The sequence below is a fragment of the Kockiozyma suomiensis genome (genome assembly GCF_038497685.1).
Source record: "Kockiozyma suomiensis strain NRRL Y-17356 unplaced genomic scaffold V2V93scaffold_3, whole genome shotgun sequence".
Classification (NCBI taxonomy): Eukaryota; Fungi; Ascomycota; class Lipomycetes; order Lipomycetales; family Lipomycetaceae; genus Kockiozyma; species Kockiozyma suomiensis.
Genome location: NW_027117666.1, coordinates 680,359 through 708,136, shown reverse-complemented (window position 1 = coordinate 708,136; position 27,778 = coordinate 680,359). Strand labels below are relative to the sequence as shown.

The following is a 27,778-nucleotide window of genomic DNA, read 5'->3' as shown; positions in this document are numbered from 1 at the left end:
ATACTCTAGACAAAGTGCTCCAGACCAAGTGCTCCATACAAAATGTGCTGATGATCGGAATGCAAACCTGGTTCGCCGTCTCTACAGTGCATATATACACGGCGAAGAAAAAAGACAGCGCAATACTCCCATTTCATGAGAGTGTTGAGAGGTTGCAAAATATAATCATCTTTGCTGTATAATAATACAGCAATCTTTGTTGATTCAAAGAACAATATATTTCATGTTGCCCCACCCTTTGCGAGGAAAAGTTAAAAATTAGCTTGGTGCTGTAAATTAGTTACACACCAACTAAAAACGACAACTCTATAAGATGGAGGTGAAATTTGCGAATGTGTTTAAAATCTTTGACTCCGTCATTCCATACCAAAGCACCTCAGCAATGCGTTCAGGTAATATGAATTCTGTCTCGAGATCAAGCACCGGTGTCCAGGATCGGAGTTTATAGCAGTCAATTACACGGGTGACAAAAAAGGCGTACTGCTCTACTTCTTCCCACCAGCCGTCATGCTGCTTTATTGCCCATATAGTCGACTCAAGTGGACCAAGTCGCGAAATGAAAGACTTTGATCGGCGCAGATGCGGGTAGAAGCCAAACATTAGCAACGAGGTAGCATAATAATATGCAAATAATAGTCGTACAACGGGATCACGCGAGTAAGCGTTCATTATTGCGTTTGAAAGCGGCACACTTTCGTCGCAGTTGAACATCATCGAAGAAGCAGACGGATACGAGTCTGAAGGAGCGAAAAGAAGTTGCCACCGCTCGAAGACTTTGATAAGGGCAGTTTGATTCGGCACTGGTAACGAATCAAAGGCTGCGTTGCGATGTGCTTCAGTGAGATTGCCGATGGCGGCTGATAACAATCCGAAGCAACGACTGCGATGCGGCGACGAACAGAGGGGCGCACAATTAGCCACACTGGAATTCAAAAGCAGGATTACGGCCTCACGTTCGGCCGCAGAGGTGAGGGGCGGGGGTGCAGACTCAGTATGTGTGGTGTAGTAGTACAACGAAGCGAGTGGAAAGTCGTCCCGCCAGCGACCCATGGCATCGAGTACAGCCTCGATACCATCAACCAAGGCGGCAAAAAGGGAACCCCCCGTTGGGTCATGGTCTTCAGTGTAAAAGGCTTGCCAGGACAGTAGTAGAGAGGTCGCAAGAACGTTTTCGGCGTCGGCGCGCGAGAAGACCGCCAAAGCCTGCTGCGCGCCGCGCAGAGCTAGAGTCTTGTGTTCAAGTGAGATACGCATAAGCTCTCCGCTGCGCACAAGATAGCCAGCATGCGCTGAGGCTACAGCAAGAAATGCGTGTAGCAAAAAAGGTTCTCTCTGGGCAGCCTGCACTGCGACTTCTTTCCATATCTGGCCGTGTTCGGGGCGCACTGCAACAAATTTCGATGCGCAGACGGCAACGTGCTGCAGAAGTCGTGCATCTGTGTTTGTGAGACCGACAAATGGGCGAATGACCGCAAACGGGCGGGGGCGGCCTACGGTTGGACGGGTGAGCATGCTCGCGATTAGGCGGTCGACTATCTGGGCGACATGGCGGTCTCGGAGATCTGTGGACGACAGATCTGCATAATCGCAGCGCACTGATCATGATCAGTTAGCTATTTCATAAGATGGCGGTAAAAGCATACGCTAATTTCGAGTGTATAATCAAGAGCACAGCGGGCGAGATACCTTTGTGACGGATGCAGTTTGCGCAGACAGGCAGCTGCTCATCGCACTTGACTCTGCGCTGACGACAGGTAACGCAGCCGGTCTTGGACTTGCGATGGCTCTTTCGTCGCACGACGGCCTTCGAGCTGTTCACGCTCGTGTTGTCGTCGGAGCCAGACTGCGGTAGTGGATAGAGCAGCATCAGATCTTCAGGATTCGACGGTGACGGCGATCCCGAGGACGAGTATGGGGATGAGGACGCAGCACGCGGCATTGCGCCCGCTCACATGCTCTGTAGCAGCAAACAAGAGAGAGAAGAATACGAAAAAGAAAAAGAAGAAAAAGAAGAATATATAAAGAATAAATCGAAAGAAGAAGCTGCAGTAAAGAAGCTAAGAAGTAATGAAGATTAAATAGTGTTCACAAGTCAGCTGGAAGCCACTCCAGCTGCACAAAGCCGGGCGTGACAAACGGTGGAAATTTGCTGCCGCATTGGTCTGGCTGCTTCCTTTTCGGGAGATTTCTACTCTTCCGAATGCCAACTCTACTATTTACGATAATATATTTGTTTGTCTATTTATTTAAAGCGATTTCACTATCGTCATCTACTTTTCTCGCCCTATACTGCTTCGTACGCTGCAAATTGCGCTGTTCGGGACTAACTATAATCACGTGAAAGGGTACACGGCGCCGCAGCTCAGAGCCTCACCTTCCCGCACCCTCACAATTTGAACGACACGACAAACTATCCTCATCACACATAATGTCCGCGGACGAAGACGGCGATAGTGGATCTTCCAGCGATTCATTGTCCTCATCTCCTCCTTCAGTTGAGCTTCTTATATCAGGCCGCGAAAAGCGTGCGACTGCCGGAAATCGACTGCGAAATCTTCTCGATATCGAGGAGTCTCTGGCTGCTGATGAAGGCGACGAAGTCGCTGGCATTTTCGCCGAGACTGATGACGACGATGATTTCGTGAGTAGCGAAGATGAAGAAGATGAAGAAGAAGAAGGTGAAGAGAATGAAGAAGAGGGTGATGAAAGACGCTCGCGAGAGGAAAGTCGGGCTCAAGATCCAGACAGCGATAACGACCAGCATGACGACGAAAGCGGTCCTAAACGCAAAAGACGACGCGTCATACACGAATCTAACGCGGACGATGAAATGTTCAGCTCTTCCTCATCTGATGACGAAGATGATAAGGAGGTCCCCCCAGGCGATATCGACGTTGCAGAGCAAGAGCTACGTGATCAGGAACGCCGCGAAAAGGCACGCAAACGCAAACAACTCGAGCAACGAACTGTTGCATTCAAACCCCCTCGTCCAACTACTTCATCCACAGCAAAACGAAAACCGGCAGTCTCCTCGCGAGCCTCCTCAAGTTTACGCGCCAGTTCACGAGCGCACACCGTTCAGAACAAGCAGGCAGTGCTTGAGCGACTACAGCAGCAAGAACAGCGAAAATCAGCAAATCCGTCTCCTCATGTGAAATCCACTGTCGTGACCCAACTTACCCAAGAAGAGCGTATCGAGCGGGCAAAACTTACAGAAGAGCAAAACGTTGCTTCACTAAACACCTTTTTTGAGCAAGAAGTCATGCGCAAGAAAACTCAACGGGCGGCAATGTTTGCTCGCCGTCAGCAGCTTGGACCTGCTATTCGATGGAGAAGTGTTATCAGTGATGTGGCTGACGACAAACGTGGCTTACTTATCGAAGTGGTTGATGAAGAGGCGGCTAGGAAGCGCAGGGGGTCGAAGCCATTTCCAGAGCAGACCGGCACTGGCAGGGATAGGATGAAGAAAAAGTCAAAGCCGAGGGTGATGAAGCAGAAAGCAAGTACTGCATCAGAGACAGGGCAGCCGCAGAAAGCACAATCTGTTGAGCAGGCGGCCATCAAGACCGATGAAACAGATGCTCTAATGCCCGCAGATAAAAGCCTGCTAGTCTTTGAAGGCAATACAGCAAAAGATCCAACAGCTGCTACAACGGTCGACTTGTCAGATGCTAGAGCTACCGAGACTACAGACGTTAATGAAATATCTACAGAAGAGAAACAATCCGTCTCTGATTTGCCGGCTGGTAAAGATGCAGAGACAAAGCAAACCATTGTATCAACTGAGGAAATCGTTCAGCAGCCAGTTGATCATCCTGAGAATACAGAATTTCTTGAAAAGAAGACGCCTGCTGAGTCATCCGCTGAATTTGTTGCTGTCGATGATGGCGAAGCTATGCGTGTCAATGAGTCGGAAGATAAACCGGACGAAAATACCCAGCACCCGTCTAAATCAGTTGAAACTGAATCAATTCCGCTGCAGTCTGAAACGTATCAAGAACCAGTGCAAAATCAAGCGCAAGAGAAAGTAGGCGATGCGATGGAGATCGACACAACTACAGATGACAAAAAGTTGCTGCCGGGTGAGTCTGCCACCGTGCCCGGAATGGGAGCTAAAGCAACCGCAGAGGTGAGTGCTGAATCAAAGGCTGCTCAAGACGAAGACGAAGAAGAGGATGAGGAAGAAGAAGCAATTACTGAACCGCAGGGCCCGACTACGACATGCTCAAATGAATCTGTGATCCTGATAAATTACCCAACCACCACGACATTCGACGCCCCGCTTGTACGATCAGTGCTCTTTGGCAAGCAAGCAGCTTCAGGCAATCCACCAGCTCGACACGAGCGGCATTTGTGCAATGTCACCGGCAAACTTGCGCTGTTTATTGACCCAAAGACTGGCGTGCGTTACTTTGACCTGAATGCATATAGGATCGTGCAGAGGATTGCAAAGGGAGAAGTGCCATGGAACGCGGCGTTTGGTGAGGGAATGTATTATTATGAGCGCAAAGATCTAACACAACTACTGGAAAAGCCGGCTGAGGATAAACAGTCTGAGCAACCGCAGTCGCCTACGCAGCCAATTCAAGCTGAGCAACCAGAGCCGTTGACTCAACCGACGAGCCAGGAAAATGTGGGAAATGTGGGAAATGTATGATAATTTTTTGTAAATATGATATCATGAAATGTATAATTAACATATGCTAAAACTAAACGCCAACTCCATAGAAACAAAATTAAATAATAAATAACAATGAGAAGTGTACATAGACAAAGTTCATTACTTAGCCGCTGACTTGCGATTCTCAGCAACCTGTTTCGGTGTGGCTTCCACTAAAGCAAACTCGTCAAAGCTGAACGCTGAGATAATTCTCGTCCGGTCAAGGGCCGGGAAATCACGATCGGGTTCACCGTCATCTTCAACGATGCGAAGAGTCCATTTAGAAATATCTGCTTCATCTTCGGTGAGTTTTGGTTCCCGCTTTTCTTCCCAGTAGCGGTAAAGAGAGAATCCGATTGTGTCTGCGACGGTAACGTATGGTTTGACAATTACATCGAACGGCTTCGTTGGCTGTGAGGAAGTCGGACGATATAGTTTCAGTCGGAGAGATTTAAGTTCACCGACGCCTGAGGCAGATGTATAGATTTCAAAGGGGTTTTTTTCAGTTGCTTGAGAAGCCTTGATGAGCGCTGAGAGATTTGATCTGTGTTCTGTGAATGCAATGATACGAGAGAGATCCCGTTCAGAGGTTGACGCTGAGATTGAGGGCATGCGGGAGGGAGGACCAGAGTCAGACGGAGCGCTATTCTGCGATGGGGGACCAGACGGCGAGAGTGGGTCATCAACTTTGTCGCTGGCAGTGGCGGCAACGGAGGAAGACGACAAATCTTGTTCTGCGATGGCATCGTCCATGGCGATATCAGACCAGAGAGTATTGAATCTTTTGTCGAAGGACTTTCCCCGCCGAAAAGAAGACGACTGAAGGAAGGTCATTCCTTCCTTGTCATCAAAATTTCCCGCTAATCCTAGATCCGACGGATAGGTGTATTTGTAGTTTCGGCGAGAGTAAGACGACGGCGAAGGATCTGTGATGGCATTTTTATGAGCGTGCTTGCCGCCGGTGATGTAAGTCGACAGCATTTGGTCCACGTCAGGAATACGGTCTTTGTCGCGAGCTGGCATTTTAGAGAACTTGATTTGGCGGGCGGCACGCTGAAGGTCTTCGATGCCGAGTTCGTCGTTATCATCATCATCATCATCATCGTAGTCGTCATTATTGCTACTAACTCGAGTATCCCCGTTGCGCTTGTGTTTGCCCTTCGAATTCGCAGGCGGCTCAGACGTGTCGAATTCATCTTCAGCATACTCGCGCTCTTCGTCGCCGCTGTCGCTGTCGCCGAACTCGGACGAGCTGCTCTTGCTGTCGCCATTAGAACTGGATGCAGCAAGCAAAGCCGTAGCGCGCGCACTTTCGACAAATTTGGGTATTGGTGGCGAGTACTGAAATTCCGGGTGAAACGGTGGAGGCGGGTTCTCGGCGAGCACCGTCGACGGACGGTTCGATATCGCCCAAGCACGGGAGTACAGCGAACGGTCGACGTGGACTACGCGTTCTCCTACGCCATCGTGGATGTGCTCAAGGTATCCGCGGCGAAGACAATAGACGGCAAAGTCGCGGTCGTGGAGGAGGGACATTATTAGAGCATTATAAAAGCATTACAAGATCGTTATGGTGAAGATTCGAGTTTGAGATGGAGTCTGCGGCTCGAGCGAATTACGTTGCACAGCCCCTGCTTTTGCGCTCTGTCTATCTCACCTCTCGTCCTCCTTCGCATCTTCACCACTTTCTCAAGCCTATTTCTTTATATTCTATCCGTTCTTTTCCTTTTTTCCGGCAAATGTCTGCTCAGCCGTCGACGGCTGCTCTCGACCGCAAACTCGACGCAGCCGCCTCGCAGCCGCCGCCATTCGACCCGCGCTACGTCTCCAAAAGGTACTAACTCTCTTCTTGCTTCTCCTTCCCTCTTCTGCCTACTAACAAACCATCGCTCGCAAATAGAGTCCGTGAGGCCCGCGACATGGCGTTCTGGCCTCAGCAGCCGCCTTCTTCTAGCCCTGATCTCGCTTCCTCCGATTCCTCCTCCTCCGCCTCCTCCGCCTACCGCCGCGCTCGTGCCGGCACCCTTCCTTCGCGACTGCCTGCGCTACTTCAGCCCTCTTTCTCTAGCAGCAGCAATCCCTCTTCATCCTCCTCCTCGTCGTTTGCACCTACATCAATAGACCCTCTATCCCCGAGTAGACTCCGCTCTGGCTCTCTCACCCTTCCCAGTTTCTCGCAACCGTCTTTTTCTTCTTCGGTCTTCGCCCCACTCTCTTCATCCCCCTCAGCATCATCTCCATGGGCCGTCCCGCATAGCCATCAAATAACAGTAAATGACCAGCCTGCTCTCTCGACACTTGATTATCTTGGCCTGGAAAATCCTCCACTTCCTGCCGCCCTTGCTGACATTCCAGCTGATGCCTACGAACCACCTCTTCGCCGACTCAGTGCGTCATCCGGTTCTGCGGCTGCCTCTTCCGCGGTCCCTATGCCACAGTCTGCATCATCTGCGTCTCCCTTCATTTCCGATCTGAATCGTATGCGTCATGACGTAAATCGCATCCGCTCCTACTCCGTTTCTGCCACCGAGCGCTACGAGGAGCCGCCAACAACTGGCCTAGAAGGCCTCATCGAAGAAGCAGACGAGCATCACGACCATCTTCCAGACCTTTCTGCATCAGCTTCCGGTGGAATATTGCGTCACTCCTCGTCCTCATCATTATCGTCTCGGCCACGATCGCGAACGACTGCTGGTCCGGAGTTACATTCGCGCATTAAGTCATTTGAGGCTTCTTCTCGACCCGATTACTTAGAAGGCTATTCCCTTGACATTAATCAAGAACAAGATGGTGGCTATGATCTTAAGATTGTTAATTCGCTTGATGATAAAGCCGTGGGTCCTACTCGATCTCTCTGGATTGGTAATATCCCGCTCGGTGCTACAGTCTCATCTCTCACGAACCTTTTCAGCCAGTTTGGAGTCCTTGAATCTGCGCGAATATTATCCAATAAGACATCAGGATTTGTCAACTTCTCCGCCATTGATGAAGCGATTCAAGCAAAGGCATCCCTGAGTGGAACAGAAATGGCACCTGGCTCAGGGCCGATCCGGATAGGATTTGCAAAAGTTCTGTCTTCCGACTCAGCTGATGGTCAATCACAAACACAGACACAGAAGCAACAGCAATCAGACATTTCATACATGGTTAAGGACGCCGTGAAGCTCGACAATGCCATCACAGTTCCCACTCGCAGTCTCTATGATATGGAGTCCGACATTCTTGATATTGTGCGAGAGTATGGCGCCGACGACATAGAACTCGCGAGTACTACATCCATTGTACATAATGCGGTATCGTTTTCTTCCTTTGTCGAGGACTTGCCTGCCTTGCCCGAACCGAATCCGAACCGAATTTACGACGCACCTCGGCTGCGCGAAATTCGCAAGCGCATCGATAATGGCAGCTGCTCTGTTACTGAGATCGAGGCCTCGGCTATCGAGATGCTGGGCGAGATTGCCGAGCTGGCGAGTGATTATCTTGGCAATACTGTTGTGCAAAAGCTATTTGAATTCTGCTCTGAGGATGTGAAGACCAAAATGCTTGTTCGTATTGCACCGTATCTTGCGCAACTGGGTATTCATAAGAATGGAACATGGGCAGCTCAAAAAATCATTGATGTCGCACGCACCCCTGAGCAGATGCTTATCATTGCACAGAACCTGAGGCCTTATACTGTTCACTTGTTTTTGGATCAATTTGGAAATTACGTTTTACAGTGCTGTCTCCGATTTGGCTCGCCGTATAATGACTTCATATTTGAGACAATGCTGAGCCAGTTTTGGGATATTGCTCAGGGTCGCTTTGGTGCACGCGCAATGCGCGCCTGTTTAGAGAGTCACTATGCTAATAAAGAGCAGCAGCGTGCTCTCGCGGCGGCCATCACTCTACACGCTGTACAGCTGGCTACGAATGCAAATGGCGCGTTACTATTGACCTGGTTTCTGGACACGTGCACCCTTCCTAATCGGCACAAGATTCTTGCCCCGCGACTGATTCCACACTTGGTGCCATTGTGTACACATAAGCTTGCGTCGTTGACGGTACTTAAGGTTGTCAACTATCGGTCTGAGCCCGAGGCACGACGAGCGATCTTTGATGCATTGATTTTGTCATCGGATGAAAGTGCTCTTGAGGAAATACTAAAAGAAAGCTCGCAGGGTCCAACAGTTATTTACAAGATATTGACGACGCCATTTTTGGAAGCCGACGTGCGGCAGCGATCGATAGCTGCTATTCGTAACGTGCTTGTACGACTCAAGGTACATCCATCTCAAGGGTACAGAAGACTAATGGACGAAGTTGGGCTTTCTACGCGCGTCAATAATGGTGCCTCGGTGAACGGTCCCGGGAGTGCGCAGATGCAGACTGGTGGCAGTTCAAACGGTAAATCAGGGCACCACAATCCTCACAACCACCATAATCACCACAATTCTCACAACCACATTCACAGCAATAACAACAGTAATCATGGCCATGCTGACCATCGTGACTACATGCGTCCACAAAGAATAAACCAAGCTCAACAGCATTATCCCATGGTACCGCAGCAACAAGGTTACGACGCATTTGAATATTCTCAGCAGGCAGACGTCGCGGGGACGGATGTGTACCTTGCGATGCAGATGGAGCAAATGGCGCTACAGTCGCAATCTCCAGACACTGCACAATACGGAGGTATCAATCCTGCGATGTACCAACAATTTTTACGCATTCAGCAACAACAGCAGCAACAACAACGACAGCAACAACAACAGCAACAACAACAGCAGCAGCAACAACATGCCTACTACGGGGGATTTTCAAGTGTATCGCCGCCTCTAGGATCGCAGTATGCAGCTGCTGATACGTACGTGCCCGGGTCTGTGATATCATCTAACGCAGCGATGCAGCGATATTCGCCTATGGATACTCAATATCGGGGAATACCTGGTCCGCATCAAATTCCTGGGAGTCCAGGATCGCCGATGATATATCCTCAGTATATGACGCCTGCGTACGCGCCATCGCCCCCTCAGGCGCACCAACAGCGAGTAAGTAGATTATGTATTTTTGACAAGCTGTGAATGAATGACGGGCTAACATCGAGCAGTTTTGAAAGAAAACTAGTGAAAATTAGACTGGAAGGTTTTTTAAAAGTTTTTGAACAGTTTATTTATCTATTTCTTTATTTTTTTATTTAGTTTGTTTGTCTATTTGTCTATTTTTACAGTTAATTGCGTGTTTTAACGTCCACTCTTTTTACTTTCTATGTGTATTTTTGTGACATAAAATCAAAATCTGTATTTGTGTTTTGGGAAATATTTGGGCCTGTTTTTTTTATGTCTTGTCATTTCTGCGATATCGAATTCTTTTTCTGATTTGCGGTAAGTAATTTTTTATTGCACCAGATTCATGCTTCAATCTGCGCTGGAAACAAAGTATTTGATAGTCAAAGATGGATGCTTGGATAATCATTTTATAAGAGGATGACCGAGATAGTTACTAATCGTGTTCATTTTCGTAAGTAATCTATAATGCATAATTTTTATATTTCTATTGATGAGCGATAAATGAACATAAATAGCTCGATAAGGGAAAGAGGAGGCCTCTTCATCGCCCTTCAAAGCTAAAAGTTGCGCGAAACAAAAAGTTCGAACTAAGACAGATTGGGTACGGAAGCTAGCTTGCATACGTAACCTGCTAGACTAGTCCGGAAAAAGCCGCGAGCGAAGGGAAGAGAGCTAGGAAGGAGTAATCTCGAGGCTCTTATCTGGGCAGTCAGGAGATAAGCGATAAGCCGCGCTCTTTCTGGTAGACCCGAAATTGACGGAAGTAAGTTGCTAAGCAATCACGCAACACATACGAGACTCTGACCGATTTGAAAATACCGCTTCTTGAAAGAGCGCAAAAATATGAAAACAGAGAGGAGAGCTCGTGATGTGGACATATCATAGCGGGTATCTACGAGTTACGAAGCGGCCACAGCGCCATAAACAAAATATGGCCCGAGCATACTCCGCCAAATGCACGGGCAATTACTCGATAGATTACTCGATAGTAGAAGAGTTTCTGATCTACGGGTTAGAAAGATTATAAATTAAAAGATGACTAAGAACAGCAATGAATGGTCCAATATGGATATCAGCCAGCTGACACATGAATAATGAGCCATCACGGCTTAGGCGATGGCTGGGCGTTGCTTAATTAACTCTAGAAGACTAGTAAGACTGTCTAGGCCGAGTGAAAATAGTGCAATTTCGGCAGAGAACAGAATGAACGGAACTAGATACGATATTCGTGTTGCCGCATTTATGTGTTGTAAGCTGTAGTAACATATTCTATAATTTGGCTACCATCTCCTGCCTCATCGCTCTTGCTGGTCTCTGTCCAAAGCTTCGACTCTTAGTTGATCATGACTTTTCATTACAAAAGCCTCTGCTCGTTTACCAGTCGGCATGCTGGGCACTGGGCGCTGGGCGCTGGGCAGGGTCCACCGCTAATTACCCGGACACAGAGAGTTGTGATGATTGCGTACACGTTAGCAGCCGGCCCTTTGCTTGGCCAAAGCTTGCTCGAGCGTCTGAGAAATCTGCATGCAAAAGGGCCAAGCCGGCACAGATCACCGATTAATTGTCTGTGCTTTCGATGAGTACCTAGCTTGATACTGAGTCGTTTCGCGAAACTGGCTGGTCAGCTGTATTGGCTGCGTCAAACATTCTTAATATTCTGCTTGAGTCAAGTCTGAAATATACTGCACTTCATTATGGCTACGAATCCATGATAAACTTTAGTACGCCGAGTACACCTCAGACACTTGCGAAGTGCGACGTGCTTATCGGCTCGGAGAGACAGTTGCGCACAAGCCTCGGTGTACAGTAATCCGAAACCAGAGGTGTGTGCGATTCGCTCCTCGCTAGCCATCGTGCTTCCAGTCCGTGCTTGTGCTTGTGCTTGTGCTCGTGCTCAAGAATTTATCTCTATTTCAATCTTCTTGTACTGCGTCTTGTATACATCATCTGATTCTTCTGCCGAAGAGACTCATCGTGTGGGAAAGTTAATGGGCAGGTGGCAGATAAGCTGTTTTCAAAGCTATGCTTTAGTCTCGCGACCCGCTCCTATCTAGTGACGGGTTCTCCAAATCTGTACCTGTATCACCTTTATGTCTTCGTACCTCTCTTGCCCTATCTGCTTCCGCACCATAGAACTTAGTTCTCCTATCTCTCTGCCCAATTCTAGTTGGCCGCATGTCAATTGTCGCTCAAAGTAACGCCCCCAAGTTTTTATATATATTATACCTCTTGCCGCCCTTCCTGTCTTTTCTGTCAGTTCTCCACTCTGTGTCAGTTCCTTTATCCTTTCGCCCTATCTTCATTTCTACACAATTCTAATCATGGGCGTCGGTTCTGCCTTTATGAAAGGCCTCGCGTGGGTGGATACCAAGAGTGGATGGTATCCTGCTACTATGTCCATGGAGGAGCGGAATCTTGTTCGCAAGATTGATGCCTTGGTTTTGGGATACTGCTGCCTTGCTTTCTTCACGAAGTATCTTGATGTTTCGGCTCTCACCAACGCCTATGTCTCTGGTATGAAAGAGGATCTTAACCTGGATGGAAACAGACTAAACTATATCAATGCTGGTATGAAGCTTTTTTTGAAAAAGAAGTTATTGAAGCACGTTTTTAATGTTTTTCTATTTTTTCTCTATAGTTTACCAGGTTGGATATTGTGCCTTTCAGATTCCCTCAAACATTCTCATCACCCGTCTTCCTTCCCAGTACTACCTTCCTACTGCTGAAGTTATCTGGGGTCTCTTTACCCTTGGAACTGGCTTTGTTAAGACCTACAACCAGCTTTTGGCTCTGCGATTCTTCGTCGGTCTTGGAGCCACCGCTTGCTATGTTGGCTGCTTGCACATCGTTAACTGCTGGTACAAGAAAGAGGAACTCGGCCGCCGTAATGCTATCTACTATTCGGCCATGCCTCTCGGTACTATGGTCGCTGGTTACCTCCAGGGGGCCCTGGTAAATCTTGACGGCGTTAAAGGCATTCGCGGATGGCAGTGGCTCTTCATTGTTTGCGCTGTCATTACCATCCCTATTGCTGCATTTGGTTATTTTTTCTTCCCTGACGTTCCTGAAAAGACTACTTCTCGTTGGTTCTCCGAGCGTGAACGTCAGCTCGCGTTTGACCGTCTTCAGGCTGATGGCTTTGAAAAGTCAAAGGGTATCGATATGAAGTTATTCAAGCGTGTCCTTGGTGCCTGGCAATTCTGGACTTTCGTCTGGATGGGGAATCTTTTTTGGCTTGCTCCTTATGGATCTAGTACCCCATTCACGCTGTGGCTTCAAGCTCTACTAAAACCTAACGGTGAAAAAAAGTATTCCGAACCCGCAGTCAATAACATTGGTACTGCCACCTCCGCTGTCTCGATTGGTTCTGCGTTACTCACGGCTATTTACTCTGACTGGCGGCGAACTCGATGGGATATGATGCTGCTTGCTGGTCTGCTAATGCTTATCGGAAATGTTTTACTTCTAGTCTATAACCTGAGTGAAAGCACTCTCTTTGCTGCTTTCATGCTTCTTGGTATCTCTAACGGTCCAGGTAATCTTGTCGTTGTATGGGCAGCCGAAACCTTTGCACACGATCTTGAAGCGCGTGCAATCACTCTCGCTACTATAAACGCCACCAATTGTATGCTCTACCTCGTTATTCCACTTGGTGCTTGGCAAACTGTCTCTGCTCCGCGGTACTATGCTGGTTACCTCCTTTCCGTCGTCTTCAGTGTCGTTCAACTTATTCTCATTCCGGTTGCCGTGTTTTTTCAGCGTCGTGATGAGAAGCGTCTTGCTAAATTACCGCCTGCTGACGTTCTTTCGCTGCAGGAAGTCTCGGATGCTGATTATGATGCTAAGGGCGCTATTATCAGCGACGCCGTTGAGGTTGGCTCGAGCGATGAGTCTGCTAGCGAGAAAGACGCTACAAAGATCTATTACGCTGAAAAGAAAGATTTGGACTTTTAGTTGTGTATTTTAGCTACAATGTTTGATTAGGCCAAAGATCATTGTTGAGGATTCAAAATGTTTTGCATGATTTTAATACTTGGTTTTATTTGCTTTATGCTCGTACGGGGTGCTGTTTCGCTGTTTCTTTCTGTATACGTCTATTTTATTGCTTCTACAATCTTATAATTTTTTTCTGCTATAGACAACAACATACATTGCTGAGTATTTTGTTGAATTTGGTAAATGAATCTTTGGGAAGTATGACTTGGTTACGTAAATATTATCTCAGCTTGTTAATCAGCAAAACTCTAAGCCCCTGAAATTGAAGCGTGAGCGAAATTTTTTGAGAAAACAAATGTTTTAGCCGTGAGATTGACATTGCCGTGCTAGTCTTTGTTCATGTATGAGTTTCTCAGCTATCAAAAGATCAAAGGGTATTTATAATACGTGCTTTTATATTCTTAGATCAGCTTTTTTCTTTCCTAGTCATAGAGTAAATTATATCCGATTCTACTCCCAACAGCAAGAACCAGATCGCTCCCACCCACGACCGTCGGACCACGTAAATTTCGCTAAAATGGATACAGTTGAGCAAGAGGACGGATTAAAGTATGTGGTTTTGAGCGAGGGACGGGCATCGGTGCTATTTGAGAACGAGAATCAAGTGTTTTATAATCCTGTTCAACAATTTAATCGAGATTTGAGCACGCTGGCGATTAGAGCCTGGTCGCAGGAATTTATGGAGATGAGGGCAGCGAAGAAGAAGAAGAAGAACAATAATAGGAAGGCAAAGAACAAGAGCAAGAAAGAGGAACATGGTGATCAGACATTACCCGAGGTTGCTACACTAACCAACACCAGAGAAGAAAGCAAAGTTGACGGGATAGCCATAGAAGAAGGCAATAAGGCAGAGAACAAAAAGGTTGAGCCATTCATTACTATTCTCGAAGCTCTTTCGGCCACAGGTCTACGAGCTATAAGATATGCTTTAGAAATACCGAATTTGAAAACCGTCGTCGCAAACGATTTCTCGCCAGCGGCAGTCGACGCGATTAGGCGAAACGTCAAATACAATTCTGGAGCAGAAACTATTGTCGAACCATCTCATGGAGATGCAAACTTGGTCATGTACTCCCGGAAAGCTAATCCTTTTCACTGTATTGATCTTGATCCTTATGGCACTGCTGCACCATTTGTTGATGCAGCTGTACAGGCTATTGCCGACGATGGCCTTTTACTCGTTACTTGCACCGATCTCGGAGTTCTCGCAGGACAAGGATATCCCGAGAAATGTTTTTCAAACTATGGAGGTATGACTTCAAAGACCGAGTTTTGTCATGAATCAGCTCTTAGGCTAGTGTTAAATCTTGTCGCGACTACTGCCGCGCGATACGGAAAAGCCATTGAACCTCTCTTGAGTCTTTCGATTGATTTTTATGTGCGTCTATTTATCAAAGTCAAACATTCGCCTATTCAAGTCAAATCTCTCGCCAGGTATCCTCATGTTTTTTTTGTCTTTTTTATTTTTTTTTCTGTGCAAATTGTAGATTAACGCCGACACTAGCCAAACTATGCTTGCATACTCATGCACCGGCTGCCATTCTACAACGTGTCAGCCCTTGGGCCGTATGAGTACAAACGACGACGGCATAGCAACCAAGTATCATTTCCCTCGAGGGCCTCCTGTAGGACCCAATTGCGAGAACTGCGGGTTTGTTCATCATGTACGTCGCCATCACCATTCTGAGTTGTTTTGTCCAATGGTATAGCTAATGTGATCCCATAGATGGCTGGACCAATGTGGGGAGGTCGATTGCACAACAAGACTTTTATTTCCAAGATCAAAGCCTTAGCCAGCGAAGCCGATCCAATAGTATACAAAACTTTGGGCCGCATAAACTCCATGCTCACTGTCGCGAGTGAAGAATTAGAAGATGCCCCATTTTATTTCACTCCTCATAAAGTATCTTCCGTAATGCGCACATCATGTCCTACTTTAATCGGACTCGGCTCAGCATTACTAAACGCAGGATATAAAGTATCACCTACGCATGCACTAGCGGGAGCAATCAAGACGAATGCTGGTTACGACATCATTTACGATGTCATGCGTGAGTTTGCAAAGAAGAATCCTGTAACTGAAGCAAACATCAAATTTGGTTCTCCAGCATATAAAATTCTTCAAAGACGTGAACCGAAGTATGTGATTTTATTTGTATTTATTGAAAAGGATTTACTGCTAATAAGATTTTTAGAATCGAAATTGATTTCACTGATCATCCGGATGCTAATCCGCCATCTCGGAAAATAAAGATAACCAGATACCCTCAGAACCCCAAGTGTTGGGGTCCACTCCCAAAAGCTACAGGTGACAAGCCATCTTCTAAAAGACCTTTACCAAAGAACCTAGAAGAAGATCCTGGATTAAGCACGGAGATAAGAGCTGTTGTGGAGGAAGATATTGATGTCAAGCGGCAAAAAAATAGTTAGTTTGATCTAAATCAGCATAATTAATTATGCATCATTCTGTATTCAAAGCTTTGACAAAACATAATATCCAGAAAAATTCTGAGCAGACTCTCTATCTTGCAATTACTCGAGTCGTAAGAAACTAACAACACCCGTACAATATCCAACCAAGTCATCAAGTCTCTTTTTCTCCTTCTGTTCTACTTCCTGCCATTTAGACAACGCCTCACTCAATTCAGTATCGTCACAATTATCTGACAGCACATCTCCATGGATTTTTAGAAACATGGACATCCAGGCCTGCACCAACTCATAATCCTTTCGCTCTTCTAGACGTGAAGTCATAGCTTTGATAAAATAAGTGAAGTGATCTATATCCTCAATATTCAACGATCTAAATTCTAGATCTGTGGCAGACGGTGATAGCCGTTTAATATGCTCAATGAACTCCGCGAAATCTGCAGTCGCATATCCTTCAATCAACTTTCTGCGAAAATCAGTCATTTTCACCGTACCGCTCTTTAATTTCAACTTCACTTTCTCATCTTTCTTCTCCGTCTCATGTTTGGCACTTGTCAGCGTTAAGAAAAACGGTGCCTGTTCTGGCACTTTGGGAGCCTCTTTTGGCTTGTTACGTTGTTTGATCACGTCTAGATTGACTAGAGTCACAAATCTGTTTCGTGGCATTAAGCTCAACGTCACTAATTGCGAACTCAATTGTTCAGGAGACAAATATACACCAGAATCTTCCAGATTGTCTTGTTCATCATCTGCTTCTTCTCCAAATGCACCCTCAAGCACGCCATCTGCGCCTTCGCCAGAGATTGTGGGCATTTCAAGCAGAGCTAGCTCAGCATTGCTGATCTGACGGAAAGCAACCGGTTTAAACATCGTTCTATTTGTCCAGAGATTAATTCCAACCCCGTCTTCGTGGGCCGTAGCAAGCCACTCGCCGTTTCCTGATAATCTGAGTGCAGAAACTACAGACTCCATGCGGACCGCATCGATGCAAGATCCAGTCGGCAAGTCCCAGGTGCGAATCGTAGAATCTTTACTTGCTGATACAACCCATCTTCCATCTGCGGAAAAGTCAAAAGCGGTAATGGCTTGCGAATGACCTTTCAGTTCACGCACGACGCGCATTGTCAGAATATCGACTACTAGAATCTGTTTATTCTCCAGAGCAACAGCAAGAAGATCGGTAGATCTATGTAACAATAAAGAAATGGCAGGCGCAGGAAGATGAAGAGTATTTTTAAGTGTCGTCGTCTTAAAGTCATGAAATTGCAGCTGCCCATCCAGCGAGCAGCTGATTACCGTCTTGTTGAGTCCATCGATAGCAACACCAGTCACAGCTCTTGAATGTGTTCTAAATCTTTTTCTGCGAACGCCACTCTGCAAATTGTACACGTCTACCGTACCATGCGCTGAACCGATAAGACCAAAGTTTCCACAGAATGAGATAGCGACCGAGCGAACTACACTCTTATCCGAAGTCTTCAATTGCCATCGCCCAACGGCTCCCCGATGCGCGTCCCATGTACGCGCATATGGCAAGCCCTTGTGCGCAGTGATAATATTCTCCCAGTCTCCATCTTTATTAGCTTCGTGCGCCATGGCTGTTATTTCCGGAAACTTCTCCCTTAAGCCGCTAGTCAATCCGGCTTTCCGGCCAGTCCCAGGAGTATTCTTTTCGCGTTGAGAAAGTTCATGACTCTGCGCATCTTTACGAAGGGAAAATATCCATAGAGAGCGATCCATTGACGAGGAGAGTAAGAAATGTCCTGATTCTTCGGTAAAAAAGAGATTGGTCGATGGCTGCGAGTGACCTCCACGAGATCGCAGGTGTCGTGGTGGAGACGTAACCGGAATCGTAGAAGTACTGAGTTCAGGGTCGAAAACATATTCCTATGGGATAGAGTTAAATTAAATCGAGTTAAATTAAAAGATTTAAAAGATCTTACTTTGAGGAAATTGTCTCCGCCAGACGTAACAAAGACTGGCTGACCGTTCAAAAATGACACACAAGACACTCCACCTTGAGCATTAGAATGGACTTCTCGCATAATATGAACTCTCCGTTCCCTGTTCAAATCATAAAAGTAAATATCACCGTCAACCGTACCAGCAGCCAAATGCGCAGTTCCGTCGGTCCTGAAAGAAATTGACGAAACTTGTTGGCGACAAGAAATTTCAAAGAGAACGCGTGCGTGTCGTAAATTGAAAGCTTGTATACGACCATCTTCAAAAGCCAATCCGATAGTATCTAGCACCGGTGCTACATCGACGGCGGTCAACAGAGACTCGAACGGCACGCTTTGAAACACTAGTTTGCCAGTGCGAACGTTGAGTAAAATAATGTATGATGAAGTAGCAACGACAATCTTATTAAGGTATGTGTGTGGATGAATTATATCAATAATCTCGCCAATACCGGGTGGTAAATCAATTGATGTATAGTACTCAGGTGGGCTCGATTTGTCCGGCGATGAGAACCGGTATACATATATCGTCTCATCAGAGGCTGCACAGACATAATCACCAAAAACCAAAAGTCTAGACAAAGTTAGTGGTGATTTCGTGTCGACGCTGTACTCAAGTTTTCCTCGTCTGTACACGCCGATATTGGTACCCCAGAGAGCGTAGACGTAATGGAAGTGCGTCGAGACGGCGGTTATGGGAGAACTAGTCTGCGGAGACGAAACAAATAGAAGATGCAGTGATCCGGCCTATATCTGTTTTAGAATACTTTCATATGCATCAAAATTGACTTGGACTTACGTCGTAAACTTGAAATGAGTTTCCAACGACTGTTGTAATGATAAATGTCTGACCGAGAGTCGATACCGAAAACGGGATTGTATTTGTCACATATCCAAGAGCCTTCAAGATTCAAATTAGCTAAATCTTGTCGCACATTGCTATTCAACAGAAATTGGAATACGCACTCTGAATGGAGCAAAAATCCTCGATGCATGCTTTCGGCTATTACCGAGAGCGACAGTAGAAGACGTTGTTGCAATCTTCCTTCGCTTACCGGGGTCCACCTCGGAAGAGGCGGAAATTGACGGCATAGTGATTTAGAACAGCTCTGTAAGCTCGAAAAATGCGAGTGAATCAGTAATGTAGAGCACAATTCAAAAGTTCCTCTACAGCTTTTGTCTCGAGGCTTTCACAAAAAAAATTCTTGGAGTCCGGGTAACAATATCAAAACTCCCAGCAGGACATTTAAATCAGAAGTCATTTAGTTTTGACGGATGAAGCATTGAGCACGTGATTTAAAGTTTACTGCCAGAAGATTTCTCGAAGGGGCGTGCGCTTTTGTGACCAGATGAATGGGCCGAGTTTCTTGATTGTCGGTGGCCATTTTTACTATTCTTCTTGCTCTTGATAAGATACTTGTTGACCTGGTTCTTTTCATTACCAGATTCCTGCTCTTCTGCTCGGTTATCTGATACAATCAGCTCTGTATTGAGCGCATTGTCTACTTTTATAACAATTCATAGTCATAGAAAGTGATCTGATCTCAATTCAGCGATGTCGACGCCAAAGCTCAGCGCAGTATCCAGTTTTCCGCTCTCAACCTCAACCAAGTCGTCTCGCTCGTCCTCGCCAGCAGCGTCAGATAGAGCAACAGAAAGTCCGTCGCGCATGAGCTCAGCCTTCAATCTTTCGTTGACAAAGACGCTTTCTAGGGATTCAGCGTTTAACCTGCCTCCCCCGGCCATGGGCTCAACTTTCATGCAGGGACCTCCGACGCCAGTTGAGAAGTACGGAACTATTGGCGTGTGCGCTATGGATGCAAAGGCTCGCAGTAAGCCTTGTAGACATATTCTCAACCGTCTGATCTCTGACGGTATGTTTGAGACCGTTATTTTCGGCGACAAAGTAATTTTAGATGAAGGTACGCCGTATTTTAATGAGCTTAACTTTTGTAAAGTCGTCTAATCAGCAAGCAGATGTCGAGAATTGGCCTACCTGTGACTACCTGATTTCTTTTTTCTCGACCGGATTTCCTCTCGAAAAAGCAATCAAGTATGCCAAACTTCGCAAGCCATACCTTGTAAATGATCTCGAGTCACAAAAACTGCTATGGGATAGAAGACTAGTCCTTGACGTTTTAGATAGCATTCACGTGCCTACTCCAGCTCGTCTAGAAATCAGTCGTGATGGGGGACCAAAGGTTGATTCGGTACTCGAGAAGCGGATGGAGGAGCAAGGTGTGAATATCAAGCGTGGAGAGGCACCGCCTTGGAAGATGTTGGACGCCGACACGCTATGGGTGGATGGTAAGACACTGAAGAAGCCGTATGTCGAGAAACCAGTTAATGGAGAGGATCACAATATTTATATCTACTATCACACTTCTCAAGGAGGCGGTGGTCGCAAGCTGTTTCGCAAGGTAGGCAACAAATCGTCAGAGTTTGACGATGAATTATCCTCGCCGCGTACAGAAGGTAGTTTTATCTATGAGCAATTTATGGACACGGATAACTATGAAGACGTCAAAGCTTACACCGTCGGTCCGAACTACTGCCATGCCGAGACGCGCAAGTCTCCGGTTGTGGATGGGCTAGTTCGTCGAAACACGTATGGTAAGGAGATTCGGTTCGTGACGCAACTTACTGCCGAAGAGAAAAATATGGCAAGGAATATCTCAATCGCATTCGATCAGGCTATTTGTGGCTTTGATTTATTGCGCGTGAATGGACACTCGTACGTGATTGACGTTAATGGATTCTCATTTGTCAAAGAAAACCAGCAATACTACGAGCAATGCTCAAAAGTTCTTCGTGAAATTTTTATGGCTGTACGTGATAGTCAAAAACGACTACCACCTTCGCTGAGCGCGCCCAAACCGGCTGAACAGAAGCAGAGCTGGAAGCTGAAGGGAATAATATACGTTATTCGTCACGCAGATCGTACTCCGAAGCAAAAGCTCAAGTTTTCGTTTTACTCACAGACATTTATTGCTCTATTGAAAGAACATAGAGAAGAGGTTATTATTCGCGGTATTGAACCTCTAGACGAGGTTCTCTCCGCTACACGCGTTGCTCAGCAAGAGCGTATTGAAGATGCGGGAAAACTTGCGCAGCTTGCACATGCCCTTGAGCGTAAGATGAATTTTGCGGGTACCAAAGTGCAAATCAAACCTGTTCTAGGTGAAGATATGAAGGTAGAGAAAGTACAGTTGATTATCAAATGGGGTGGAGAACCTACGCATTCAGCACGATATCAATCGCAGGATCTGGGCGATCAGATGCGAAAGGACGTATTGCTCATGAATAAGGAGGCTCTTACTAATGTTAAAGTGTACACGAGTTCTGAGCGGCGCGTCGCGACAAGTGCGCAGATTTGGTGTGCGTCGTTTTTGGATAAGAAGGATCTCGACCCCTCGTTCTTAATCATTCGTAAAGATTTGCTTGATGACAGCAACGCCGCGAAAGATCTGATGGACAAGGTCAAGAAGAAAATCAAACCGCTACTGCGCAAAGGATTGAAAGCTCCTCCGCAGTTCACTTGGCCCGAGAAGATGGAAGAGCCAAGTGTAGTTATCCAGGCGGTTGTCGAGCTGATGAACTTCCACCGTAAGGTGATGAAAGCTAATTTCAAATACCGAGACGTGAATTCGTTTCAATCGCGCTGGTGCTGTGGAGAAGATCCGTTGCTGTTTAAAGAGCGATGGGATAAGTTGTTTGGAGAATTCACGACGGTGGAAAAAGTTGATCCATCTAAGATCTCGGAGCTGTATGATACGATGAAATACGACGCGCTTCATAATCGCCAGTTTCTGGAGAATGTGTTCTTCCCTGTTGAAGACGCGAATGGTGAACTGGCGCCTTGTGGTCCCGCAAAGACATCAGCCGAGACACAAAGTGCGATGTCTAATTCATCGCAGTCGTCGTCGCCTGCAAGCGCAGTTGGTGGCGGATCATCTGGAAGTATGAAGGGATCGCCGCAGATTGGTAGCGAGGAATTCCCGCGCAAGTCGTCGTCGACCAGTGGGAACGGTACGCCTCCTGCAGACAAATTCCAAGACGCCAAGTTTAGTAAGCTGCGTGAGCTGTATAGACTTACTAAAGTCTTGTTTGAGTATGTTTCATTTATTTATTTATTTATTTTGAAATTTTAAACGTTACAAGAGAAGTGAGGCTGACATGTCAAACAAGTTATATCTGTCCGCAGGAGTATGGCATTTCGGATGACGAAAAGCTGGATATCGGGTTGCTGACCAGTCTTCCGCTGGTGAAGCAGATATTAGCAGATCTGGATCAAGTGAAGGCTGCTGATTCGGGGGCGTGTTTTGCGTATTTCACTAAAGGTTGGTTTTTATTTTATTTTATTTTAATTTCGTCTGAATAGAGACGGGAACCTTAGAACTAACGGTGCTTAGAATCGCATATCTATACGCTACTTAATATGATTTACGAGTGTGGTATTCCGACTAAGATGTCGCGTAATACCGTGCCGGAGCTAGATTATCTCACGCAGATAGTGTTTGAGGTATTTGAATCTGAGAGTGGAGCGGATAGGAAATACGCGGTGCGATTATCACTATCGAGTGGATGCCATTGTGGAGACCCGCTGGATATTAATTTAGACTCGAAGCACTGTATTTCGTGCATGCCGCGCAAGGCGTTGACAAGTCACATTGATCTCGATGAGGTGACAAAGAAGTTTACCGATAATTTCGGAAGAGTGTCCCTGCCCAAGCGATTCATTCCAGTGAATATCTCTGGGCAAGGATCGAGCACGAATGCAGCATCGGTTGTGACGACAACCGCTACAGCTCCGCCGATCAGTGTGTAAAGTCGTATTTATATTTAGAGCGTGAGGAGGAGGAGGAGATGGTGGTGGTGGTGGTGGTGGTGGTATATGTATATGTTATAAAGGTGGATATGAGTAGTGAAATCTTAGATATACAGTATATATAGTCTATCAGTTCTAGTAATCAATGGAATGCAATGAGCCACATACTAGTAAGTAGTACTTCTACTACCAATACTACTAGTTCAGGATAGAATGTGATAAAAGTAGAATGCACTAGATCATCGACGTTTACAATAGATGCCGTTTGAGGCGAGTGTGCGGTCAGATCCATAAAGACAGAGCTGGTGCTGTGAGGTAAGCAGAGAGGAAGAGTGAACTCTCGTCGCGGAGGAATTTCTTCAAAACAATGACTTCGATCCGAGTTGCGCCGCTGCATTTTGGCTCCCAAGCCCTTTTCAGCAAACTGTGAGTATTTTAGCGTAAATCGCTTGACATAGTCGGTTGGTGCAAAAACACGCCATCTCTGCCTAAACCAGACGCTGACGACTTGCGGATGCCCCGGGTAGAGACAGTGATCAGGCGAGCGGCTTGGGAGTAGTGACGTAGTCATCAGCATATTGGTCAGAATTTTTGAGCACCGCAGTCTTCTCGCAGCAATACTTGCCCGAAGATCGGCCATTGCTCGCTCAGCAGAGGTAAGACAGACTAAGAGCAGCACCCAATATGCTCGGGCGAACGCAGGCGGACATGACGATGCTCGGATGTGTGGTGGGGAAGGCTTTAAATCTGGGGAAGGTTTATCACGTGCGGATTATACGGCATGTTTTTCCCCACGTGCTCCTCGTCGCGATGGTCACATCCTCCCGCCCGACGGACTACTATATAGCCATGGTCCCGTCCTTGTCTTTGTTCTCTTCTTTTTGTAGAAACATCATCTCGATATAACTGTATCCAAAGCTTTCGTGATATACAGCGTCTTGCTTCTAACTTCTAATCTTCACAATGGTCTTACCGGTCTCAACTTCGTCCAGACAGAATTCGTTCTCGTCCGAAACGGCTAAAAAGGATTTCCTGGTCCTCTCGTCAGACGTTACTACGGCCGTTCTCATAGACGACCAAACATCGCTAGCCGACAACTCAGAGGAACTTCGTCCTCGTACCGAATCCGTTTCGTCTACTGCTTCGACTGTTACGTTTGTGTCGAACTTCGATCCTGATGCCGAGGCGGCCTCTGGATTGTAGATTCTCGCAAGGAGTATTTGCAAACACTTACTTTCTTCAAGCTCTTAAATTTGTGCTAGAGAAGGTTAAAGACAGGTCACGCATTATATTATAGTTAAATGGCATGGAATTGGCTCGGAGTTTAGGGATTTGATCTTTTCGTTTTTTGTTGAAAGTGTTCCGAGTATTTTAGGCTGATAAAAGAACTTGACAATAAATCGCTGCTGCTACTTATTGCTGCTACCACTACTACCATTACTACTAGTATTCTTTCGTCTAGTGTTATTTTCTAGAATATGCAAGATGTTCGGTTTGTAAGTGTAAATGAACTTTTCCTGGTTGCTAGCCCTTCATGTTTTAGCGCTGGCTGGGATGCGGCCCGTGCGCCTCACGTCACTTGCCGAATTCATCTTCTCTTGGTCACGGGGACAGCGCATTTTGGAAGTCGCTGCTGACTCATTCTATAAACCCTAATTCAGGCAACTGTATGATCCATGTTCGTCTATATATCTTGAGTCTGTACCATCCTCTGTGTATTGATAACAACGGTGTCTTCCAGTTTCTGTATGATAGAAACTCACAGATTTAATGGCAAGATTACTGATTACACAATTAAGTCAGCTTGTTAACAGTTATTACTACTACCTATGTAGTGGTAACCTATACTGTCTTTTTATCACATCTGAAGTGACTTCACACATGATTTACATATATTAGAGAGACAGAATTCGTAGAGATACATTACGCGAGCGAAGGATTATCAATAAGATCGTCGTTCACATTGTTCAGAAGCGTTCAGTTTTTAGTAGCATGCGTACTGACGGTGCTCATCATGATCAATGATGTCCATGTCCATTGATGGCCATGTCCCATTTAGATTTTCGCTTGTGATGGTCCCGATGATTGCTCGGATGTAGTCTAGATACCACACGAAGTGCTGCACTCTAAATTATGATTACCAATAGATACGGAAAATTCTTGACAGTTTTTAAAAGTGTGGACATCAATGTTTGGGAATGTAATGTTACTCTTACGAAACTCTACTCCCGAGTCTAACTGTAATCTAAATCGATGTTAATTGAGAACAGCGAATGCTATAATATAAAATATTATACTTGCTAATAGGAAGCAAATTTCGTCTCCGTAAACTTGTAGCTTATACGTAGTACTTTCTAAATGAAAGTGTAGAAGAGTCATAATGATCTTACCCTCTTGCTGTAATTCACATTCAGCACAGTCTTCTACTAGTCTTCGACTGATCTGATATCCAGCAACTCTCATGTCAGAATGACATTCAAAGGAAACAAAATGTTTGAGAGTATTTTATGACGTACTGGAGACTTCGGAGTTGAAGACGGGATGATGCTTCTTTTCTGGAACTGAGCTCTTTACAGAACTTTGAATTTGTATGCTTTGCCTAAATGCCGAAATTAGCTATAAACGAATAGCTTTCTTCTTCAACCCGTGGGAGCAGTTAAAGCTCTTCGTACTCGATTGTAATTTAGTGCACAAATTATAGATATTATCTTTGTACTCTTTATTTGAGAAAATTAAGCAATGTTAATTCCGTCCAAAGGACTGCATCGGATACTCGTACATCCGACGTCGGCAACCGGCACTCGCCGCCAGTACCACAGACACTAAGCCTCAGTAAAGCCGAACCGGCAACAAACTCTTTGCCCATCTTGCTCACGGCATATAAAAAGCACCGGTGCATTTCTTTTACGTTCATTGATTCTTTTATTATTTGGGCGTTGCTTTTTTGTTGCTGTTGAGGTAATCACATTTTTACTGCATTCAAGTCATCTAGCAGATTATAGGTATGCACTATATTGTACAAGTCAAATCTGGTGTAATCATTTCAAATATCCCACAAATGACTAACTATCAATCAAGAATTGCTTTATAGCCATGTATTCTAAATCGTCAATGATTCGCCATGCATTCTCTACCCTTCGCCGTTCCTCGCGTGCGTTTTCGGCAACTTCATCACGCGCCTTCACGCCTCAAGTGAATCGTTCGCCGGCGTCGCCCATGCGTCGAACGGTGACCTGGATCGAGGCCTTGCACGCGCGTGAGGAAGGCAGACCGGCTAGTGTGTCGTCTGTAGTTACAGAGTTGAATTCTCCTCCTGTGGAGGAGCGGACGATGGATGATAGTAATACTACGATTACTCTGCCGTTTAAGGAAGATGAGTGGTTGATGGACGCATACGTGAATTCTACTGGTCGTTTGAGGTGTGTATTTGATTTCTTTGCTCTATTTCTAAAGTTTTGAGCCTCTAACCCCGGTCTGTTGCAGAATCGGACAGATCTTTCAAGATTTGGATGCGCTGGCTGGCGTAATTGCGTACAAACACTGCGCTCCGGCTGATCCGACGATTGTGACGGCGTCTGTTGATCGGATCAGTCTACTCAAACGACTGACCGTGTTATCCGATATCGAACTAAGTGGAAACGTTACGTGGACTGGTAGGTCATCAATGGAGATCACGATCAAGGCGCATACTGTTCAGGATAACGAGACCTTTTTGGTTGCAAACTTTACCTTTGTTGCCAGGCACCCTATTACCGGCAAGAGCTTTCCAATCAACAAGCTTATCTGCCGCAACGAAGCCGAGAAGCAGATTTTTGACCGAGCAGAGCAATACAATGCTGCGAAAAAGCGAGCGGCCAAGATCGGTGGATTACTGACTTCTCCGCCAAATTCTGAAGAGGCCGAAATCATTCATGCAATGTGGCTGCGACAAAAGGCGTACGAGGATCCAAACTCTGGGCTCGATCTGCCGTCAGGAGTAGTAAAGATGCATGACACAGAAATCAGGTCGACGACTTTGATGCAGCCTCAGTACCGTAACCGACACAGCTACATGATTTTCGGCGGATACTTGTTGCGACAGACGTTTGAGCTCGCATATTGTTGCGCTGCCGCCTTTTCACACGGAACCCCGCATTTTATCTCACTCGATCAGACCACATTCAGATCACCTGTCCCTGTAGGATCGGTGCTTTACCTGACTGCGACGGTGGCATACACCCAGCACAAGCCCAAGTCGCCTACTGGCTCGCCAGCAGGTACGTTCGTACAAGTGCGCGTGGATTCTACGGTGCGCGACATTCAGCACGGCACGGCTGAAGACTCGGGCTCGTTTACGTATACTTATTTCGTAGAGAACAAGACCGTGTCAGTGCTACCGGTCAGCTATGGTGAGGCGATGCACTACGTTGAAGGCCGGCGTAGCTCTATTGAGAGTAAGAGCTTCGGCGATGCCTTGCGTGGATTAGAGGATTTGGCCAAGAGTGTGACGGATTAGAGCGGCTGGGACTTTTTGAATTTAAATAAAAACTACAATAGATTATCAGATACAATGGAAAATGTGCGTAGCCTGTTCAGGGTCGCAGAAAGGGTGCGGCAGCGTCCCTAAAAGATCGACGTCCGGCGCATTGATGGCGTCCTCACTAACGAAATAAGCTCGAGTACCTATCTTTTGGGCCATGCGCCTTGTGAGCAAGAGCTGTGAGCGGTCTAGACAACAGGCTGAAATAAGGCTGTACATACAATCACACAGAGTACTCAGTCTTGCTAGCATACGCTCTATGGAGAAGATCATGTTGCAAAGACGTTCAGAAAAGGATGCAAGTGTATAGCGAGCACGTGGAGCCGTTGGCGA

General features: G+C 46.3%; 10 protein-coding genes across 10 annotated transcripts; 6 read left to right on the top strand and 4 right to left on the bottom strand.

The window, feature by feature from the left end:
• Positions 1-306: 306 nt before the first annotated feature.
• Positions 307-1,939, bottom strand: V2V93DRAFT_378763 (uncharacterized protein; the record flags this gene model as incomplete). Its single annotated transcript, XM_066911978.1, has 2 exons — positions 307-1,595; positions 1,687-1,939. The coding sequence occupies 2 exons, from the start codon at positions 1,937-1,939 to the stop codon at positions 307-309; spliced, it is 1,542 nt and encodes a 513-aa protein (XP_066767535.1).
• Positions 1,940-2,390: 451 nt separating this feature from the next.
• On the top strand, positions 2,391-4,826 carry V2V93DRAFT_365785 (YL1 nuclear protein-domain-containing protein). Its single transcript, XM_066909156.1, has one exon. The coding sequence runs from the start codon at positions 2,429-2,431 to the stop codon at positions 4,655-4,657; it is 2,229 nt and encodes a 742-aa protein (XP_066767534.1). The 5' UTR covers positions 2,391-2,428; the 3' UTR covers positions 4,658-4,826.
• Positions 4,672-6,233, bottom strand: V2V93DRAFT_365784 (stress-activated map kinase interacting protein 1-domain-containing protein). The gene has a single exon (XM_066909155.1). The coding sequence runs from the start codon at positions 6,194-6,196 to the stop codon at positions 4,781-4,783; it is 1,416 nt and encodes a 471-aa protein (XP_066767533.1). The 5' UTR covers positions 6,197-6,233; the 3' UTR covers positions 4,672-4,780.
• A 166-nt stretch (positions 6,234-6,399) lies between these two features.
• Positions 6,400-9,758, top strand: V2V93DRAFT_378760 (armadillo-type protein; the record flags this gene model as incomplete). The annotated part of the gene is made up of 3 exons (XM_066911977.1): positions 6,400-6,494; positions 6,561-9,693; positions 9,753-9,758. 3 exons carry the CDS (start codon positions 6,400-6,402, stop codon positions 9,756-9,758), a joined length of 3,234 nt encoding a protein of 1,077 aa, XP_066767532.1.
• A 1,904-nt stretch (positions 9,759-11,662) lies between these two features.
• V2V93DRAFT_162122 (major facilitator superfamily domain-containing protein) lies at positions 11,663-13,735 on the top strand. Its single transcript, XM_066906893.1, has 2 exons — positions 11,663-12,279; positions 12,350-13,735. The coding sequence occupies exons 1-2, from the start codon at positions 12,033-12,035 to the stop codon at positions 13,663-13,665; spliced, it is 1,563 nt and encodes a 520-aa protein (XP_066767531.1). The 5' UTR covers positions 11,663-12,032; the 3' UTR covers positions 13,666-13,735.
• A 489-nt stretch (positions 13,736-14,224) lies between these two features.
• Positions 14,225-16,137, top strand: V2V93DRAFT_321607 (N2,N2-dimethylguanosine tRNA methyltransferase-domain-containing protein; the record flags this gene model as incomplete). Its single annotated transcript, XM_066907364.1, has 4 exons — positions 14,225-15,141; positions 15,212-15,371; positions 15,434-15,846; positions 15,903-16,137. 4 exons carry the CDS (start codon positions 14,225-14,227, stop codon positions 16,135-16,137), a joined length of 1,725 nt encoding a protein of 574 aa, XP_066767530.1.
• Positions 15,919-19,284, bottom strand: V2V93DRAFT_343792 (Utp21 specific WD40 associated putative domain-containing protein). The gene is made up of 4 exons (XM_066907853.1): positions 19,065-19,284; positions 18,898-18,999; positions 18,081-18,845; positions 15,919-18,024 (listed from the first exon to the last, which is right to left on the bottom strand). The coding sequence occupies exons 1-4, from the start codon at positions 19,188-19,190 to the stop codon at positions 16,240-16,242; spliced, it is 2,778 nt and encodes a 925-aa protein (XP_066767529.1). The 5' UTR covers positions 19,191-19,284; the 3' UTR covers positions 15,919-16,239.
• A 175-nt stretch (positions 19,285-19,459) lies between these two features.
• Positions 19,460-23,058, top strand: V2V93DRAFT_365776 (histidine phosphatase superfamily-domain-containing protein). The gene is made up of 4 exons (XM_066909154.1): positions 19,460-20,020; positions 20,076-22,209; positions 22,287-22,438; positions 22,511-23,058. Exons 1-4 carry the CDS (start codon positions 19,654-19,656, stop codon positions 22,924-22,926), a joined length of 3,069 nt encoding a protein of 1,022 aa, XP_066767528.1. The 5' UTR covers positions 19,460-19,653; the 3' UTR covers positions 22,927-23,058.
• A 10-nt stretch (positions 23,059-23,068) lies between these two features.
• V2V93DRAFT_378755 (uncharacterized protein) lies at positions 23,069-23,566 on the bottom strand (the record flags this gene model as incomplete). The annotated part of the gene is made up of 1 exon (XM_066911976.1): positions 23,069-23,566. One exon carries the CDS (start codon positions 23,564-23,566, stop codon positions 23,069-23,071), a length of 498 nt encoding a protein of 165 aa, XP_066767527.1.
• A 2,146-nt stretch (positions 23,567-25,712) lies between these two features.
• V2V93DRAFT_365769 (HotDog domain-containing protein) lies at positions 25,713-27,484 on the top strand. Its single transcript, XM_066909153.1, has 3 exons — positions 25,713-25,928; positions 26,005-26,345; positions 26,410-27,484. Exons 2-3 carry the CDS (start codon positions 26,020-26,022, stop codon positions 27,419-27,421), a joined length of 1,338 nt encoding a protein of 445 aa, XP_066767526.1. The 5' UTR covers positions 25,713-25,928; positions 26,005-26,019; the 3' UTR covers positions 27,422-27,484.
• Positions 27,485-27,778: the final 294 nt, after the last annotated feature.